Source organism: Corylus avellana, chromosome 9 (assembly GCF_965113065.1).
Source record: "Corylus avellana chromosome 9, dhCorAvel1.hap1.2, whole genome shotgun sequence".
Taxonomy (NCBI): Eukaryota; Viridiplantae; Streptophyta; class Magnoliopsida; order Fagales; family Betulaceae; genus Corylus; species Corylus avellana.
Window position 1 is genome coordinate 2,882,988 of NC_142498.1, and position 19,966 is coordinate 2,902,953.

General features: G+C 34.0%; 2 protein-coding genes across 4 annotated transcripts; one reads left to right on the plus strand and one right to left on the minus strand.

Annotated features, from left to right (window-relative positions):
• Positions 1-586: 586 nt before the first annotated feature.
• Positions 587-10,524, plus strand: LOC132190619 (bifunctional purple acid phosphatase 26). Of its 3 annotated transcripts, none has more exons than XM_059605656.2 (10): positions 587-788; positions 1,108-1,330; positions 3,451-3,651; positions 4,672-4,783; positions 6,047-6,276; positions 7,428-7,566; positions 7,970-8,190; positions 9,214-9,335; positions 9,500-9,661; positions 10,005-10,524. In XM_059605656.2, the coding sequence occupies exons 2-10, from the start codon at positions 1,139-1,141 to the stop codon at positions 10,054-10,056; spliced, it is 1,431 nt and encodes a 476-aa protein (XP_059461639.2). In that variant the 5' UTR covers positions 587-788; positions 1,108-1,138; the 3' UTR covers positions 10,057-10,524. The 3 variants fall into 3 exon arrangements, with proteins under 3 accessions (XP_059461639.2, XP_059461640.2, XP_088366493.1); XM_059605657.2 differs by having other exon boundaries at positions 1,121-1,330; XM_088510367.1 differs by lacking the exon at positions 10,005-10,524 and having other exon boundaries at positions 9,276-9,335; positions 9,500-9,622.
• A 1,117-nt stretch (positions 10,525-11,641) lies between these two features.
• SYTD (Calcium-dependent lipid-binding (CaLB domain) family protein) lies at positions 11,642-19,768 on the minus strand. The gene is made up of 13 exons (XM_088510485.1): positions 19,620-19,768; positions 19,364-19,466; positions 19,151-19,203; positions 18,928-19,048; positions 18,447-18,574; positions 15,961-16,062; positions 15,565-15,639; positions 14,871-14,950; positions 13,954-14,104; positions 13,638-13,868; positions 12,908-13,207; positions 12,587-12,700; positions 11,642-12,113 (listed from the first exon to the last, which is right to left on the minus strand). The coding sequence occupies exons 1-13, from the start codon at positions 19,722-19,724 to the stop codon at positions 11,967-11,969; spliced, it is 1,710 nt and encodes a 569-aa protein (XP_088366611.1). The 5' UTR covers positions 19,725-19,768; the 3' UTR covers positions 11,642-11,966.
• Between the last annotated feature and the right edge of the window lie 198 nt (positions 19,769-19,966).

Genomic DNA, 19,966 nt, shown 5'->3' on the forward strand with positions numbered 1-19,966 from the left:
CAAACGAAGCTTTAAAGTCCCTTTTATTAGGATATGGTATAATTTTTATTTTTATTTTATTTTTTATAGCCTTTAATAAAAATATCAAATATAATGAAGATAAAAATATTATATCTTTAATTCAAATTAACTCAATGACTTTTTCATTCGTTCTAACCCAACACCTACCACCCATCAGGCCATCACCAATCAAACATAAATATGCTACAAACTGATTTGTAGTTAATTCATACAAACCTATCTAATAAAGTGACATCTCACGTGTTTTTTTAATAGTTATAAAATACATGTCACTTTATTAGATGAGTTTGTATAAATTAGTAACAAACAAATTTTTGTCCCTACCAACTTTTGAGCCCTCAACGTCGAAGTCTCCAAAATCAATAAAGACGGTGACCCGTGGTTTTATCCATGAGTGGTTTTATCCATGAGTATTTTATCTATAACCATATTTTGTTAAGAGAAAAAGACTTAATTTATATACATCTTTTTAATAACTTTATTTTCTTTCTTGGAAAATGGAAAAAAGACAAGGTAGTAATATGGTACGGAACCCACATCAACTTGAGGACGCTGGCAACTCCCATTGACAGACTCTTACAAAGAAGAAAGTTTCAGAATCTGCTGGCCATAAAAATAGCGACACTACAACAAACCGTTGGCTGTGATTTCACGCTTACCAATCCTCAGTCCCAGAGCTCCCAAATCTCCTTGCCTTTTACTTCTATAACCATCGACTCACCAAGAAAGTTTTTTCCTACTCTTTACGTTGCGTTGCGTTGGTTCAGGTACTCCCTCCCTCCCTCCCTCCCTCTCTCTCTAGTATTGAAGATGTTTGTTTTTGAAGCAGAAATTCCTTTTTCTGAATTGTTGTTGTACTCGATCTTGTATTTTCTGGGTGTACTTGGGATTCTTGTTTTGATTGGATTGACTGATTAAAAAAAAAAAAAAAAAACTGGGTTCAGTTGGGAATGAAGTTGTGAATCGAAATCTGACGGTTGAGAGAATTGAAAATTGTTTATGATCACATGGGTGGCGGTGGGGCTTGTTCGGTTTAGACCGTAATTTTCTGGATTTTGTTTTAACTTGTTGGATTTAATCTTATAGGGCTGTTGTACAGGCTGAGTGAAGAATACCAATGCTGGTGGCTTTTGGGGTGCGCTTGTTATTATACCATCCGGTGCCTCTAATATTTATCATCTTAAGTTCTGTGGGACACGGGAATGCGGGGATAACGAGTACTTTTATTCGTTCTGAATGGCCGTCGGTCGATATCCCTCTTGATCATGAAGCTTTTGCAATTCCAAAAGGTCATAATGCGCCACAGCAAGTAAGCTTTCATCTTTGTTAATTGGAAACTTAGAAATACGTTCAAAATGTTAACTGGTTTACAAAATTATATAGTATTTGACCAAGTAAAGAGTGTTGATTGCCAAATATATACACGAAAATATTTCTCTTGGCTTTACCGGTTGGTTATGTTAAGGGATTGTTTCTTTACAAGCTGAGAAGTTAATTGTAGATATATTGTTTATGGGTGTTGGCTATTGTTGTTTTTGATACTTGGTTTGCGCAAAGGCAATGTTCTGAATGGAATAGGATCATCTCCATGTCAAGTTAAATGGAAAGGAGTCATTTCGTGGTCGAGATTAGATTTCATAGATTTAATAGTTTATATGTCGCCACATGGTGAATATGTTTTCACATTATTTAAAAATTTTAAATGACATGATAATATGTACATCGTTTGATGCGATAAAATAAAATCTTAAACATGAAATGACTTATCTCTATTTCACTTGAAATGGAGAGGATCCTTATCCATTATGAATGACTTCCTCCCTTGTAATCAACATTCTTAGTAACTATGCATCTAAAGGGAATAGATGCTTAACTTTTGTTGAAAGGTAGGGATGAATCACTTGTAAGAAGTACATGATTCTTGAACGTAATTCGTAGAGTATAACTATATTTGTATTTAATGTTGAATACTCTTTTCAGTTGGAATGTGATCTTCTCAATTTCAAGTGGGATGGAGAGGAGTCATTTCATGATTTAGATTAGATTTCACACATCTAATGGTCTATATGTTGCCACATAGTGAATAAGTTTCCACGTCATTTAAAATTATTAAATATGTGGTACCATGTACACTATTTTTTTGATAAGTTTCCATGTACACTATTAAATTTTTTTGTTTTTTTTTATTTTCAAAAAAAAACCTACTGTTGAACATGAATTGGCTTGAAATGGAGAGGATCCTGATCTTTTCAGGAAGGGGGTTCCTCCTTACACTATGAGAGGGATTTTAGTAGAAAAAAAAGAAAGAAGAGGAGCGAGAAGATAAGAGGGAGAGGTATTGTTTGGATGATTAATAGACATATGAGGGGAAATTGTTTGTCTCTTGTTTGGTTGAGAAGAGAAAAGAAAGAAAAAGAGGCTAAAGGATTTACTTCATCCCACAATAGATGATATGCTTCTTTTTCTGGGCTGTCCCAATGTAGATCAAAGTTTCCAAAACTGAAAGCATTTATCCATTTAACTTTCCATATACCCTTAAATGGAAATCACATTCTCCTAAATTTGAACTCACTTTTTCTTTTTTTTTTTCAAAATTGACTCCATTGTTTACGACGAGTGTTTCTTTTATTACAAAATGTGTTATTTGTAAACTTAAATCTGTTGTAGGACAGGAATATCATTTTACCATTGTATCATTTTTTTTAACCTCAATCCATTGCTATATGAATATATCTAAGGGATAAAATGGATATTTCATTATTTTAAATCTCAAACATTCCCTCTGAGTCCGCTCAGTTCAAAATGGAATGGTGGTGGGCAAACCCCCCCCCCCAAATCCTCTCCTCCAATTAATGATGTTGAAAATCCTTCCCCCCATATCCTGTCTGTTCTCTCCTAACCCTCCAACCCAATCATAACGGCTAATAGTCTTGAGAGTTGCTTTTAGTGTCCCATGGAAATGCAAAGTACTTTGTTGTGTTCTACCATCAATTACCATCAATTAAATACACAAGATTGCAGCACCATTTTGTGATGCTATATCATGACGATTGAATTCATCAACTACCACCTTGTGTTCTTAGTTAGCTTTCCGACACTGGTTTGGTCTCATTAGAAACTAGCATGCATTTAGATGGGAAATATATTCCAACTCTACAAAATTGTTAGTTTAATTCCTCACGTGGAGTGAACATACGCCTCAATGCCGTTATTGTACATTATAAAAGATGATGGAGCTTATATTCAAGCTTTTTGACTTGTTGGTACTTGTCATTTGCATGATGTTAGACAGTATGCCAGGACTTTCGTCTATTGAAAATTTATGATATGTTTCCTTTTTCCCTTTTCTTTTCTTTCCTTTCTCTTTTTCCCTCTTATAAATAGTCTTCCCTGCCTGCTATATTTACACCTCAAGTTTTTTTGGTGTAGGTGCATATCACTCAAGGTGACTATGATGGAACGGCTGTAATAATTTCATGGGTTACAACTGATGAACCTGGGAACACTAAAGTACAGTATGGCATATCAAAGGAGAAATATGATTTTACTGCTGAGGGCACAGTGACAAACTACACCTTCTACAACTACAAGTCTGGCTACATTCATCACTGTCTTGTTGATGGACTTGAGGTAAATATAACCTGTATCATGCATAGTCAAATTAACCTAGTATACTAAGTATGCTTCAGTTTTTTAATAATTGAAATAAAACAACTTTGGGTTGGTTTCATATCACTCGAATGATATGTGTCCTAGACTCCTAGTAATCTTTTCGTTGAAATTATGTTTTAACATATATAGCTTCATATGCCTTTTTTATTTTCTTTGGCTGTCATTGATTACCTGAGTTTTGCCTTTTGCGCTTTTTAATGATATTTCGATTACTTATAACGAAAAAATAAAATAAAACTAGGTATACTTCATTCTATGTCATGTTCTTGTAATCAAATCTCTTCAATGATGTCTACAATTATGCACATCCATGCTTGTGTATGCAAAGGTAACTAATGATTGATGCCCATGCAAGCAGGCGTATACGGAAACAGACAAATGTTGGGCAAAGTATGATAAATATTGGTATTTAAATCCATTTAGTTGTTAAAGTTTTTAATTTGTAATAATCTTTTGTGAAAATCTCAGAAGCTATGAAAATATTTCATTATTGGGAAATATTTGTATTGTGCTTATGCTTGTGATGAAGATTAGTCTATCTTATATTACATTTCACACTTCTATCATTTCTATGTGCATACAAGCATACACATCCACACAAATACACACATACTTTAAACATGAAAAGTTCTTCATCATCTTTTCACAACAACTCTTTGAATTCACATGTTTCTTTTAACCTATGGGTTTTTCTGGTCCTTTATTGCTTTTGTCTAAGTGCTATTCAATTTTCCATGTCTGGTGAAAAAAAAAAGCTTTTTGGCCATTTTTGTAGCATATATTAAATCTATTTTGCTACTTTCCAATTGTCAGTTGACTGAAGGTCTCAGGTTAAAAAAGTATGGTTTTTTTTTTTTTTCAACAGGCAAATTGTTGGTGTTGAGAACTTATTAGTATAATTATTATTGTTATATACAATCTGTTTATTTTATACGTGTATAGTATTATGTTAACACTTTCCAATATCTTGTCTGTTAGTACAACAAAAAGTACTACTACAAGATTGGAGTAGGTGACTCCTCTCGTGAATTTTGGTTTCAAACACCTCCAGATATTGATCCAGATGCTTCCTATACTTTTGGAATTATTGGTAAGATATTGTTTTTCTATAACCTCTTAAAAGAAGAATACTAGTTTGCTTTACATTATGTAGAGTGGTAATCAAGCCAACAATTGATGTTCAAACTCGGCCGAACAGAAATATATGTAGGTTCAAACTCGGCTCAAGCTTGAGTGGAGCTGTAGAAGGTTGTTCAAACTTGGCTCAGCTAAAATTAGCTGAGTTTGAAGGATTAAAGAGGGTATTTATTTTATTTTTGGAACTCATGGTAATAAACTTGACCAGAAAATAGAAAGAAATTTCAAAGAAGAACATTGGATATATTTCAACCAAACTGGCCGTTTTTTTTTCTTCCTAATCATACTTATTTTTTGTTGTTCCAAATAGTGCATCTTTGGCATCACTGACAAAAGAAATTAGACCCAAAGTGGTGAAAAAAGAAGAAGAGTTGGATTGGTATTTGTAATTATTTTTATTGAGCTAAATGAATATTAAAAAGCTAAAAGACTTGGAATAAACAAAGAGAGTATGTCAATAAGAGAAACTAAATAGAATAATGTACGCTTAGAAAAAAAAGGCTAAATAAAAAATCTACAATACTTGGCCTGTATGTAGTTCTTCAATGTTTTATTTAATATTCTAGATGAAAAATAAGTGTAGTAGTTTAAAAAAAAAAAAGCATGTAAATATACATGTCACATAAGATGATATATATATATATATATATATATATATATATATATATATATAATATTTTAATGAGCTATAAATTAGTTTAGAATTCCTATATGAGTAGTTTACGAGCCCAAATTAAGTTGAGCCAAGCTTAGCTGGTGTAGTAAAAAAGTTAAAAATATTGTTCAAACTTGGTTCATTTATTAGATGAACTAAATTTGAGTTGAGTATATATAAACCGAGTTCAAGCTATATATGAACAGCTAGGTTTATTTACAACCCTAAATGAGATGTTGAGCTTTGTGAATATTGATTTACAGTTTGTATTGCCTTTGAAGGCAAAAATAGAACAAACTTTATTTTTTGATAAGTAATCGAATTTCATTAAAACCCAAAGGGGCGCGACCCAAGTACCAAAAAAGAATAAACTATATATCATTCACATAGGAATATATGGAATGCATGTCAAAATACAGTGTTTGGAAGAACAATTTATTATAGGATGTGTTTTAAGATTTTTCTCATTCTCTTTCTCTCTCTCTCTCTCTCTCTCTCTCTCTCTCTCTCTCTTTTAAATTATTATTATTATTATTTTATTATTTTTTTTTGACATTTTAGGTGATCTGGGACAAACATATAATTCCCTTTCCACTCTTGAGCATTACATGCAGAGTGGAGGACAAACTGTCTTATACGTTGGTGATCTCTCTTATGCTGATCGATATGAATACAACAACAATGTTGGTATTCGATGGGATTCATGGGGTCGCTTCATTGAACGAAGTTCTGCATATCAGCCATGGATTTGGTCAGCTGGGAATCATGAAATAGAGTACATGCCAAGGATGGTACTGTAACAAAGTCATACCTTGTAAATCTTCCATATTTTCTTATCTTCATCCATATGAACTTATTGATTATTTCTGTTCCTCTGTGGAAGTAAGCATGAGCACATCGATGTTGTATGAAGTACTACATATTTGTTTGTATTTATATATGTAATATACACATGTATGCATATACATACACATGTATGTATGTGTAAATATATTCCTTATTTTATATTACATAGATGAATGAGTAAAGTGTCATATTGAGCTATAGATAGCTTTATTGATATTTCAAGAGCATCATGCAGTATGCAATTAGTCACGGTTCATAAAGTAGATTACTTGTCCAATTAGATTGCCAAGAGTCTTGGGCATGACCAATTCTGAAGTACCAGAGTTGCCTTCTAGGTGATGGTGATTGTTCAAATGTTCACAGATTTTTGGCGCTTATGTTGCATATCTTAAATGGATTCTACATGCAATTGTGTTTATTGCTAGTAACTTGCCTCTTTAAGGATTTCTAGACTTTTTTTGTTCCCTATTGGGTGTTTGGTTTGAGAAACTATGTGGTTCCTTAATTGATATCTAGTTATCCCAAAAACTTAAGTTGATAGGAAATTGTGAATTTAATCATTTAATAATATTTTAACTCCTCCTTAATAAACGAGGTCCAACATGTAAAATATTTTACTAAAATGGGAGATGAATTAGGAAGACATGATTCGAACTTAAGATTTCTACTTTGATACCATGTTAAATCATAAGTTATCTAAAAAATCTAAGCTGATATGAAATGGTAAATTTAGTTAAACACCCTCTCTTCCTCTGGGTGTGGGCAAGCGTCTCTTTCTTTTCTTTGTTTCAAGTCACCCTTTATTCCTTTTCTTTTTAACTTTCTTAATAAAGTCTTGTGTTGCTTTTTAGTTTGGTGAATGCATATAGTTGAATTGTTTCCCTATAATTGAAGAAACTGAGATTGGAAGTACTTACTAGAGAGAGAAAAGAGGTTGGAAGAAGCTTTCTTTAGATGCTATGTGTACAAGCTTTCTTTAGTGTTCTCCAAAGTTTCTATTATACTGAATAACTTTTTATTTTGATAATTATTGTCAGACTATGATGTATCTACTTCTAATATCATGATTTGTTACACATTATCACATATTTTTCAGGGAGAAGTTCTTCCATTTAAGTCATATCTACATAGATTCATGACACCCCATATTGCATCCAATAGCACTAGTCCTCTCTGGTATGCTGTTCGACGAGCATCTGCACATATTATAGTCCTATCCAGCTATTCTCCATTTGGTAATTTGTCTTATCCTTCTCTGTTTTCATGTTGATGCATTCTGATAACCAGTTTGTTATCACTCGTTTTATCATCAGATAAGGTTATGATGGTCAAGAATGCCTCGGTGAAAGTTTCTAATGCACTTACATATATAAAATTCTAGTTTTTGTTAGTGAATAGTTTCCATGTCTACTTGACGGGTGAAGTATGGTGGTTATAGGTGCCATGGTGCTTTTGTTAATCCAAAATTTTGAATTTTTTTATACACATGTTTCTCCTCCTATATCTGAATGACCCGGATCCACTGAAAAGTTTCAGTTTTCATGTGGAAGTAGATTATTGACAATTTGACATTGTCTTTCTATACTATTTATATTATGTATTTTTAACCTCAAAAAGTTTCATAATTTTTTTAATCAGTGAAATATACACTTCAATGGAGGTGGCTGCACGAAGAACTAAAAAGGGTGGACAGACTGAAGACGCCGTGGCTTATTGTTCTCATGCATGTGCCCATCTACAGTAGTAACCAAGGCCACTATATGGAGGGTGAAAGTATGCGAGCTGTCTTTGAGAGCTGGTTTGTCTGTTCCAAAGTCGATTTCATATTTGCTGGCCATGTCCATGCCTATGAAAGATCAGTAAGGAATTTCTTTCCTTTTAATGTCCTTTTTCTATGGGTAAAGAATTAGATCAAAACAAGCAAAAGGAGTATGAGTACTGTATATCTAAGCTAAGATATTATTTCCTTTTTATGTCCTTCTGGTTCTGTATCATGTCTCTTTCAGATATGTATGTATGTATGTTTGTCCAACAAATAGGAAATCTCACGACACCACAGTATCCAAAACTTTCACTGATTCCCCTCCACCACATTATGTTAGTCTCAATATTTAAGGTCAATTCTTTAAGTGGATCCTTATGGGCCACAGCCACGTGGATTATGAATCTGCCCAGGGTCTCATTGTGCATTATTCTTTTTGATTTTCTGAAATTGTATTTAAATTCTTCTCCCTTCCCAGATTGTAACGAATTTCTTTGGACATTCTCCTGATTAAAGCAATGAAAGATGGAACTTTAAAGAAAAGAAGCAAATAGGTAGGTAGGCATACCTTATTAGTGTGTTTAAAATCAATTGTGCTAATGAATGTAAACACCAATTCATTTTCCATTATCTTCTTTCATAAAGTTTGATCATGTGCTTTTTTTTTGTTCATCCTTTTTTCTCCCACATATTCCACACAATCCTGTCAGTCATGTCCTAGAATCTAATTCTCACGAAAATTGTAGCAATTGACTTATTAATCTTCCTAACTAATTGTTCATCGCACATCACAATGATACCAAAGTGCATTAGGCAGGTAGTGAAGTTGGTTCCACATTGTTACTCCTCATTCCCTATTCAAATTGCTTTGACAATTTCACAACTGTGTCCCCCTAATGGAATTAGTTCTGCCAATTTCATTCATCAATGCCTTGACAGTTTTCCCAGAGCCATATTGTTATATATCCCATGATAGGACTTACATGTAATCGTAGAGCATCATTTACATTCAAGGTTTCTTCTGCTAAGAATAGTGTTTATATGCCATCCATTCATGCTATGCACCTTAAAACGTCAACTAAAGCTTTAGCTCAAAAACATAAATGTTTTTGCTCTGTAGTATCGCATCTCGAATATACATTACAATGTGTCAAGCGGTGACCGTTATCCTGTACCTGACAGTTCAGCCCCTGTGTACTTAACCGTTGGAGATGGAGGAAATCAAGAAGGTCTTGCTGGAAGGTAAAGCAATTCTGCAATTTGAAATTGTTCAATTTTTCTTCAATCTATTATGAAGTGGATTAACTTGTTGAAGGTATTGAGGTCTCCAATAATTTCTTTGCTGCATTTAGAATCCCCTTCCATGGACATTTTTGTTTATCATGGAATATGTAATTCCTTTGTAGGTTTTGGGACCCGCAACCAGATTATTCTGCATTCCGTGAAGCCAGTTATGGTCATTCTACATTGGAGATCAGGAACAGAACCCATGCGTTCTACCATTGGAACCGAAATGATGACGGGAAGAAAGCACAGACTGATTCTGTAGTATTTTACAATCAGTACTGGTAAGTACGATCTCTGTAAAACTCTCTTTCATGATTTACTTTTGAAAGTGAATGTTCAGTCTCTACTAGCCTGTCTGACTTGATAATAAAATTTGTTGAACTATGAAGGTTTAAATCTAATATCTGTATGTGGTACATATAAATGCTCAAGAAACCTAGAGCCACTTAAATCTTCTTATATTCTAATAGTATCTGTACATAGTACATGTGAAATTTTTTTTAATGTGGGGGAACCTCTCCCAGGCAGATAGTACATGTGAAATTAACACTGTTAATGGCACTGGCCTTTAGTAGTTAATTTCGTGAATTTGAAATGTAGCAAGTAAAATTCGCTATTATGCAGGGCAAGCAATCTGAAGAGGAGAAGATTAAGGAAGAGTCATTGTAAGCTGTAGGAGAACTCAACTGCTGAAATAATTGGATAAGATTCCTTAATTCTTTGAAGCTCTATTCAATTACATCTGCAGATCTGTTGGTGCATGCAGGGCTTCTTAATCTTTTACACTGCTAAGATGCATGTGCCACCGCAGGATAATGTGTATTCTCAATAGGACCTTCTTTTTTTTGGATTAGTACAATATAGGCTGTTCAGTCAAAGAAATTTTTGGCATTTGGATTTCCGAGAAGACAATCTTTCCAGCGTTCAAATTTTATACATAAATAGCAAAGAAGTTCATTTTGTTGCTGTTGCATAATATATTATAGGACTCCATTGTAAAGGTGACACAGTGGTACCATCCATTTTTATGGGATGACAACATATTCTTGGTTCATTGTAAATGTAATGCTACGACCCCCGTTGTAAAGGTGATAGTAGGAGATGCTCTTAGCAGAAATAAATGTTCAGTTGCGTTTTTCTCTTTTGCTGGATTCAGATTGCCTCTTAAGATATCAATATTGCCAAGTACAAATTTGGACTGTCATCTACTTGTTATTGAAAATATGCATTCAACTCTGCATGGTGGATCTCCAGCCACCCCTCTTTGGCTTTTTATTTTTTTTTATTTTTTGGGGAACGTATATGAAATTTCTAAAATTTGTTTTGGAAAATACATGGGATTATGTTATTGGTCTTATGTGTAAAATTGGACACAACGCAAAATTTGACTGTAATGGGACTAACAATAGTGGATAGGTAGAATAAGGGCCTAGATAATCAAGTGGGTTATTAGTAGTTGGGCTGAAGCCCACTTGTCATAGACAAGTTAATTCGGTTGGTTACAAAAGGTTAGAGTTTGTTTTGCAGTTCTTGTATAAAAGGCCCAAAGGGCAACGTAATCGGAGATCCAAAAGTGTAATCGGAGATCCAAAAGTATTATCTGAATTCTTAGAACACTATCAGCAGTTTTCCTAAGTTTAGGATACAAAACTATTTTTTACTTCTTTATGAAAATATATTTCACAATAGCTTCTCGTACTTTTCTCTATACCATTAAAATATTATTTCTTTACAAAAAATACAAGATTCTTACCTACCCTCACCTTTTTTTTTTTTTTTTTACAAAATTCTAACACAATCCCTAATCCCTAATTAAAAACAAAAATATGAAAGATGAGAGGAAAGAGAAATATTTATATTAAAATAATGTATATGGAATCATTTTTGGTTCCCTACACATTGGAAAATACTGTAGCAACCCTTAATGGTTGGTTAAATGTAGGAATCTGATGTTAGTAGGTTTTTGTGATTTTTTTTAAAACCCTAAACATGAGGAATGAAATGGCATACAGGAGAGAAAATGGTTTGAGACATACTATTCCACCATCTCTTTTTCAAAACTCACCCGTGAATTTGTAGGACTTAAAGATGAATTTAAAAGAAAATAGAAATGGAAATGGATAGGAGATATAAGAATAACATTTCTCATTAGTTTGTAATTAGAGGTTTGGTTATCCTCTAAATAACCAGTTTAGTCAAAATTTGAATTTCCATTTCCAAATTCATAAACCCATTTCATTTCATTCAATCATAGACTCTATCTTCATTTCAATCACCATTCGAAAAATAATACAACCAGAAATCAAAAGTTACAGATTTTACAATAAATCTGTTACATGTACACATTGAAGATGTTGGTATCAGTGGGTGCCATGCCCAACAATTTGTCCTGTAACTGTGCTCCTTGAGATTTTCTTCTAGCTTTGACATAGAATCCAATCAGATTTTCTTCTAGTGTTTTCCTTCAATTATCTTTACAGGTTGACATAATGGTAACAGCCAATGCCATTCTTATATGGATCATGGGAAGGAAATTCAATGGAATTTGAAGCCAACTCTCACGTCTGGTCTGCAATTTTACAAAGATTAGGAATCCCGGAATTTAAGCTCTGGTGTCCACTTGAGGTGCAAATAAAGCTTTCCCGATTTAGCATCATCCAGGGGAAAACTATCCTCAAACTCCCCTTCCAAAACCACCCTTGTGAGTGTCATGATGGCTCTTCCTATTTTTTCCTGAAAGATTCAAGAAGCAATAAGATTTGCATGGCTAAAGACTGAACTAATAATGTTGTAACAATTGCTGCAATTTGCAAGGCAGATGGTGATGCCTAAATGGTGAGCATGAGTTGCATGATATAACATATGTAACCCCAACATTGCATACCACATTTAATTTATGTAAGCCATCAACACTATAAGCTTGCTGTCTCATCTGAGGGATTGAATCCAAATAAATCAATCTTAGAAGGCGGTTGTGATCTAGTTAGTGTCAATATTTTGAATGATGCCTTGAATTGGTTTATCCGGGAACCAAATGAAATTGTTAGAATTTGAATTGTGAGATTCCAGAAATGCTTTTCTAGTATGTAATTTGCATGATGATGCTAATAGTTCATTAATTCTGTTATGATCAATGAGGTCACAAACTCAAACCAAGCTCGTCATCCAAAACAAAGAATATGATCAAACTTGTACCAGAAAGTTACCTTCCCAAAAGTGTCATGGTCCCAAACTTCCACAATTAACATATCATGTAATGCATCCTCCACAACAAAGTCAAATGTTTGATTCCAGGCTGGATTTAAGGTGTTGGTTAGAACCTGAGAAAGCAGAGAGAAAAATGTTCCAGAATTTTAATCTGAGCATCATGTATATTATCCCGTATCTAACTATAGAGGGTTTAGGACCTCCAGAACATTGATAACTAGTAGGCCAACAACGAAGGATTAGATGAATGCCATTTTTCTAAAGAGGAAACTAAACTTGAAGACATGGATGATTATTGTGTTTTAGAATCTGAATCTCACCCTAGTCTTGGCTTTTGTTTCAGTTTTTTTCATAATGAGGACAACAAAGGGGTCGGCCTTTCCCATCAAATCTACTGCTGGTAAGTCTTCAGCAGCTATTATTGTCACAGACAATACTCCTCTTACAATGACATTCCTCTTCTTTTGCTTTGCAGTTTTTCCAAGATCACCAACCTCTGTTCCATTAGCTCCACTCTTGAGGGCCTTCTTCTCCAAACAGGTCATTGAGTATTCGGGGTCAAAGGGGTTTTTAAAGCTACTTTCTGTTCCAAAAGGACAGTACAAGAGCTCCAAGTGCATCTAGGGTGAAGAAAAATGTATTAGATAGAGATGATTACAAGTTCAAGAAAATAAACAGCAGTATTTAACTTGTCGAATATCAAGACTGAATGTGGCAATAAAATTGAGTGTGGACTGAAAGAAAGTTAGTATACAGTTAGGAACTATGGAGTAGCCATTGTACATGGGAAATGCTATGGCTAACTTTCCTTCACTTTTTTCACCCTCTTCTCAAAAACGGGGAAGTGTATGTCAATCTGGAAACTCCAAAAAAATTGAATTCTTTTCTGTTTGGTTCTTGTTCTTTTAGCTCAAGTCAATTCAATAAGCCTAAATTATAACGCAATTTTGGCGTCATCTCTTCATTCTGATAAGGGCAAGATGCCTGCCCAACACAAATATATCTATCAGAAGGGATGGATGAAAAAGAAGACTCATATAGCATTCTCACCTGGCCCCTGTATTTAGTGTCTCTTTGAACTTCAAAATCCTTCACCAGGTTCAACCACAAATTTTCAACTTTACCATGCTTAAGGTCCTTCAGTAGCACTCGAGCACAACCAATGAGTTCGGGCGCCTGAATCCCTTCATCATCAAAAACTCTTACAGTCAAATGCTGTGTAGATTCATCTTCAACAATGAACTCAAAGTGTTCATTCCAGACTGGATTCAATTGGTTATTCTGAAAATAAAACAAAGAGTTGCATTGCATTTTAACAGCAAGAAGATGAGCAGAAAAGGTTAACAAAAAAGAATGGTTGTCTTACAATTGTTTTGCTGGTTTTCATTCTGTCACGCAGTGGGCGTATGAATAAGACAGCAAAAGGATCAGATTTCCCAATGATGTCTTTGTTTGTCAAGTCCTTCGCTTGCACTAGCTTCACTTCTAATGTTCCTACAGGCTTCAACTCTAGGTCACTAAGATCAACAAGATCATAGACGACTCATCAGAACAAAAAAAAAAAAAAAAAAGTGCTTTGGATTTTGAGCTTGTTAGTATGAACATAAAGAATGCTTTTCAGCGAAACAGAAGTGTAACCAAATAGTTGCTCAACTGTATACATTATGCATATTCAGGGACGATTTGGTGACTGAATCATATATTATTGTATGAATATATGCATAATATCGAATTATAGTATGAATAAACGTTTAATATATAACCATGCATATAAGCCTTGCTAGAGTGTGGCAACTGGATGCTTCAACTGTAAGGCAAGTCTAACTAAGCTGAGGTCAACATAAGCCAATCTCAACTTAAATTCCCTAGCACAAGCTTTATAACATGATTTATTGCATTTGGGCTAAATTCAAGGTGTCACCAAATCACACCTCCAAATTAATTGCAATTACCAATGGATGCTTTTATCTAAATATATCTCTCAGATTTCATTTCTCACCAACCCTCATTGAGCTGCAACTCAAATGCTGTTGATTAAGTATATGTAATCTCACCTCAAAAAGTTTTTCACATAGAGCTCATAAAAGTGGTCTGTGAGTCCTTATACATTTGTTAGCTTCTAAGAAATAAGTTATATATAATATTATTCTTAAGTAACTTTTCCAGAATATTATTCTTAAGCACTGACAATTTGATTAGTTAAAAAAGGAAGATAAGTTAATAGTCGATCTGATTTTTTTAGAGGAGAAAAAGGACAGATAGTTCATTGTAAAATTAGCATACCTATAATCCCCAGGTAATATAGGCAAAATTTTCCGAACTGGCCATGTTATAGAATCTTCAATAGCATCCCGTATGGTTTCCTGAACAAAATAAATTTCATTAGATTCCTAATGCTTGTTCATGATTTAAGCATTATGGGCTTAAGATATAATGACAGAATGCAGTGCAGGCAAAGTGATTCACATCTGTAGTAATATCACATGTGATGTTCTATTCCATCCCATCTGAAGTTCCTGTTTGCAAATGTGAGTTAACATAGCCTGGACTACTCCACCTGATATTGTTGATTCCTTCCAGAAAGTATTGGGCTAGTTATAAGACCAAAACATAACTTCTCTTCCAAGATTAGTCCAATAACACACGGATAGCCTTAAATGCCATCTGGCACCTGGTTGTGTGGAATTTGAAGCTAGTGAAAATCTTGCTAGATCTGAACATGCTGGTTTATGAGGCCAACCAACAGGATCAACAAAGAATTATAAGAACAAAAGGAAAAAAGAAAGAAAGAAAAAAAGACAAACCCCATATCTGTGGAATATACCTTTGCTAGAATATTGGTTAAATGTAATATAATCATGTAATCAATATTCTAAAAACATTAACATTCAAATGTATAATTTTACATGTGAAATTCACCAATCATTATGACAGTGTTAGAAATAACAGAAGTTCCAGAACACATGTTTGCACAAACCTCAATAGCATCAGAAATCCCTGGGAGTGTTGATATTTCACCACCCACAATTTTAAGAGTAAAATCCATCTTTTTCTGTAGCCAAAAGCCAAAAAAAAAAGGTGGGGAATAAAATGTAAGGGCATCACATGTTTATATAGTTGTATAGAAAATATTTAGTAAACATATTTATATAACATTTCAATTTATTTGTAACGAATTTTATGTAGGAAGGAGCGTTTATACAGATATCTCTCTCTATATAAGTATGTAATTCTAGCTATGTGCATCCATGTGAAAGGAGCGGTTGGATGTTTATAAATGTCACCTCCAGTAAATTTTCTTTTCTTTCAGTTGTTGATGTAAGCCTTAAGAAGATTGAAAAGAAACAAAGCTAATAATAGTTTAATGACTCACATTTTCTCTCAGTGAATAAGAAACAGCTCCAAAACAAGGAAACTCATCAACAAGTGGTTTGAAAATTAACCTGAAAACCCCAGTGAATCCAATATCTTTTACCTAGATGAACAAGTCAAAACAGAAAACAAAATGATAAGGACTCTATTAAGGTAAAAAGCACAATAACTCAGAAAGCTTTGTTATATTCATGAGAGCCCATGCTTTGTTGAACAACAAATTTTTGATACATACGAAGGATGCATATATATATATATATATATATATATATATATATATATATATATATATATAATGCAAAATAAAAATGCAGAGAAATTCTGATAAAATGATGTTACTAGGAAATGGTTGGAATTTAAGATTTTAATTTTTAAAATGACAAGTATATAACTAAAAGGTTTCATGATGCATTTCACTTATGCAGAACAGACTGCAGAGAGCAACTTTATATGTCAAATTTCCATTCATAAGATGTTAGTGTTATATTGAACAGATGTCACTTTGCAACACGAAATAATATAAATGAAAACTTCGATTCTCTTTTGCAGTAGTAGACATTCCTGCTCTTAGCATGTTACCAAATATACACCAGTCAAGCAATTTGTTGAGCATCTTGGCATAAATAATCCTAACCCCATACATGTGCATTTCATGCACACAGAGAGAGAAAGAGTCCATCCAGAGCTATTTTTTTGCATGAAAGCGTTACACGTTGATGCATATATGCTGGAGGTTTATGCAATGTAAAATCCTAAGCTTTAAAGAACTTTACAATAACCAATAAGTCAGTACATAACCTCTAAGGCAATGTTGGTATTGACACAACATCATGCAGGCGGCCAACATTTGCTACGAAGATATATAACCTCTAAGGCAATGTTGGTATTGACACAACATCATGCAGGCCAACATTTGCTACGAAGATGTTGGGAAAGGCAAAATTCACATGTGAAGCTTGTAGTCTGTTTCAATAGGCTGTGAAAGCCACAAATGGAGTGTTAAATTCTTTAAACTATGCCAAAGTATGCCAACCATAGATTGTCCCATCATGTTAATTTACTTGGGCAGGATGAGAATTCATTTTTTGAAGTTATATCTTTCTTTTATTAGATTAATCTTGACATTAGCTAGAAAATCCTGTGCTCTCTTATCCAAAGCCTATCTTTTCTGTCTTTCATAGGGGCATTAAGACCCCTCACATTCCAAAAACCAAAAACATGGAAAGCCAAAAAAGGGATTGCTCCAAGAAACCACTAGCTTTCTTCGCTCTTGTTCAGGGGGGAAGAAACTTTATTCTTTCCTTTATTCCCCTTAAGGACTAGGCTCTTTTTCTCAAGAGAGTCGACAACCTTACCACCCAAGGGGTTACTGTAACACCCATAAATAAAACATGCTTTATTGAATGTTAAAACTTAAAGAAAATAAGTAAGATACACATCATGGACAATGGTAGATTAGATACGATGAATCCCATAAGCATTAGAATAAAGAGACTAGAAAGACGGGATAAAAACTGAATAAGTTAGAAATAAAAAGAGTTCGTTTGAATGAAATGAACAGTGTTTGAATGAAACAACATCTTCCAAGTGTCAGGAAGAAACACAATCTCGTTTGAATGAATATATCTCGTTTGAAGAAAAACACGGCATCTCCACGTGTCGAAAGGAGAATACATGTGACAAAACAAACAAACACAATCTCGTTCGAACGAAAACAATCTTGATCAAACGAAAATTGGATCTCCACGTGTCATTCTACGTGTGGGGTTAGGTGGGGATGCAACATTGACTCGACGTGCATGTAATGAAAGTTCATTTGAATGAAATTAAATTAATTCAAACGAAAGGAACAACAATCGAGCAAAAATATCTATTTAAAGGACAGAACGCACAAGAAAACTTTGATTTACATTTTGCTTCGTTCAGAAACGGGCAATGAGCAAACATAGGGTGTTGAAAGTGAGTTTTGTGATTTTGAATAGATCTTGAGTGAGTTTAAGTGAATGTTTGACACATGAAGGATATACAAACATGAGATCTTGAAGAATAGCTCCGAGGGTGAGCTTTTTTTTACTAAACTCCGTACAAATAATTGTTGTAATGATTGCAATAACTGTTTGAATAATGCTACTACTCTTTTAGGACTATATGGAGTTTATAAAATCTGTTAAGATGTTAGAATAAGTTATTGTCTCAAAAAATGAATAATGGAAGTTTTGTTATACATATTGAAGTTAAAATGAAATGAGGATATGTTAAAGTTGTAACACTAATTATTGGAAAAGGTCACTAGTTTTATTCTGATTCTATTAGACATGCATGGACCTCTATGAATCATATGATATATATAGATTTCCATGAAAAAAGTAGAAGTCAAAAGTTCTCTAATTCCTTGCAACCCAAAAGTGCTAGAATAAGTATGTGGCAAATATATTACTCAGCATGAGCAATATGAGTACTGAGCATGACCACTAAGTTAAAGCTAACCTGTACTGGTAGTGAGACACCAACTCTGGTTTTTATATCAAGTTTAATATTTTGGTTACCATCCCACTGCATCTCCAACTCCATGGTGACTCCCCGAGCATCACTTTCACTTTCAATAATGGAAACTCCTAAAGAACATCAAGAACTTGGATGATGGTCATCACAGAATCACAGATTAATAAAACCAGCATGTTCTCTCAGAATTTATCAAACAAATTTATACTTACTCTGTTTATTATTACATATTTATGCAAGAGCTTTAAGTTAATGTCAATGTTATATCTTACAACTGTCATGGCCCCACTTTCCTTCAAGTGTGATCGAAGAACTTGAATGAAGAAAATTTTTACTTACTAGTTTTCTCTATTATAACTAAAAATTCATTTTTTTCAATTCAAAAATTATCTTTTCAATATGTTTAAATTTCAAATTTATAAAGTAGCACATGAAATTTGGCACTTGAAGTTGAAGCCAAACTAACCTGTGAATTGTGGAGCCACAGTGCCAAGGGTGAACTTGGAGAACTTGAGTGAAGCTAAGATTGCTGGCCTATATTGCTCAAGAACTGGCTCCAAATTGTTTCTTATCATCTCTGAGGCTGCCTAAAGAAAACAACTTCTCATTATTAATACATCAAACATTCAAACGAAGCAAATATTCACCAGTGGTGGGGTGAAATTCATTAAAAGACGAAAAGAAATTACCTCATCAACATATGGCCAAATCTTGTCAAGTTGAAGATTAAGCCAAGTTAACTGCAATCAATAAAGAAATTAATGTAAGGGCACGGATGAAATCAAGAATGAGTACAAAGATATATGCATGCACCCATGCAAACATATACATATCAGAGACCGAGAGAAAAAGGGAGAATTCTAGCATGTAGAAAAAAAAAAAAAAGGGGGTTAAACTTAACTTCTGTCGCTCTGAAAATACCACCCAAGTTGGATAAAACCCAGCTGGAAGAATCTTTTTTGAGTCTTCCACTGTCAATCTTGCAAATGCTGCCACCGTCTTCGCCTAAAAAAACGTAAATAAGATCAACATACATCTCAAAAGATATCACATTTCGAATGAATCAGAATCAAAGCCATTCGAAAAGTTAAAAAAATCTAGAAAAAAGTTAAAAATAGGATCAAAGAACATGATTTTAACAAATGTGATATTCTATACCAAATCGGAGCGACGCCTGGATCGGGTATTTCCATAACGAGCGCAGGCGATGACCAAGCCGATGCCGAAGACGATGCCAATGAACACACCACTGTAGAAACTCATTTTCTGCAGATTTTAGAGATACCCCATTGAGAAATACAACAAACCCAGATGTTATAAATCAGTTTCAGAGATTATCTTCAGCTCAAACATGAATTTCTTTGTGATTCAGAACAGAGCTTTTGGTTAGAGAGAAACAGAGTACGATGACAGAATGGGATTGGGGAGTCAGTTGGTGGGAAAATGTATAGGCGGGTGAGTGAAGGCTGACACGTCCATTGCTTAATTACTTGATTAATAAACAA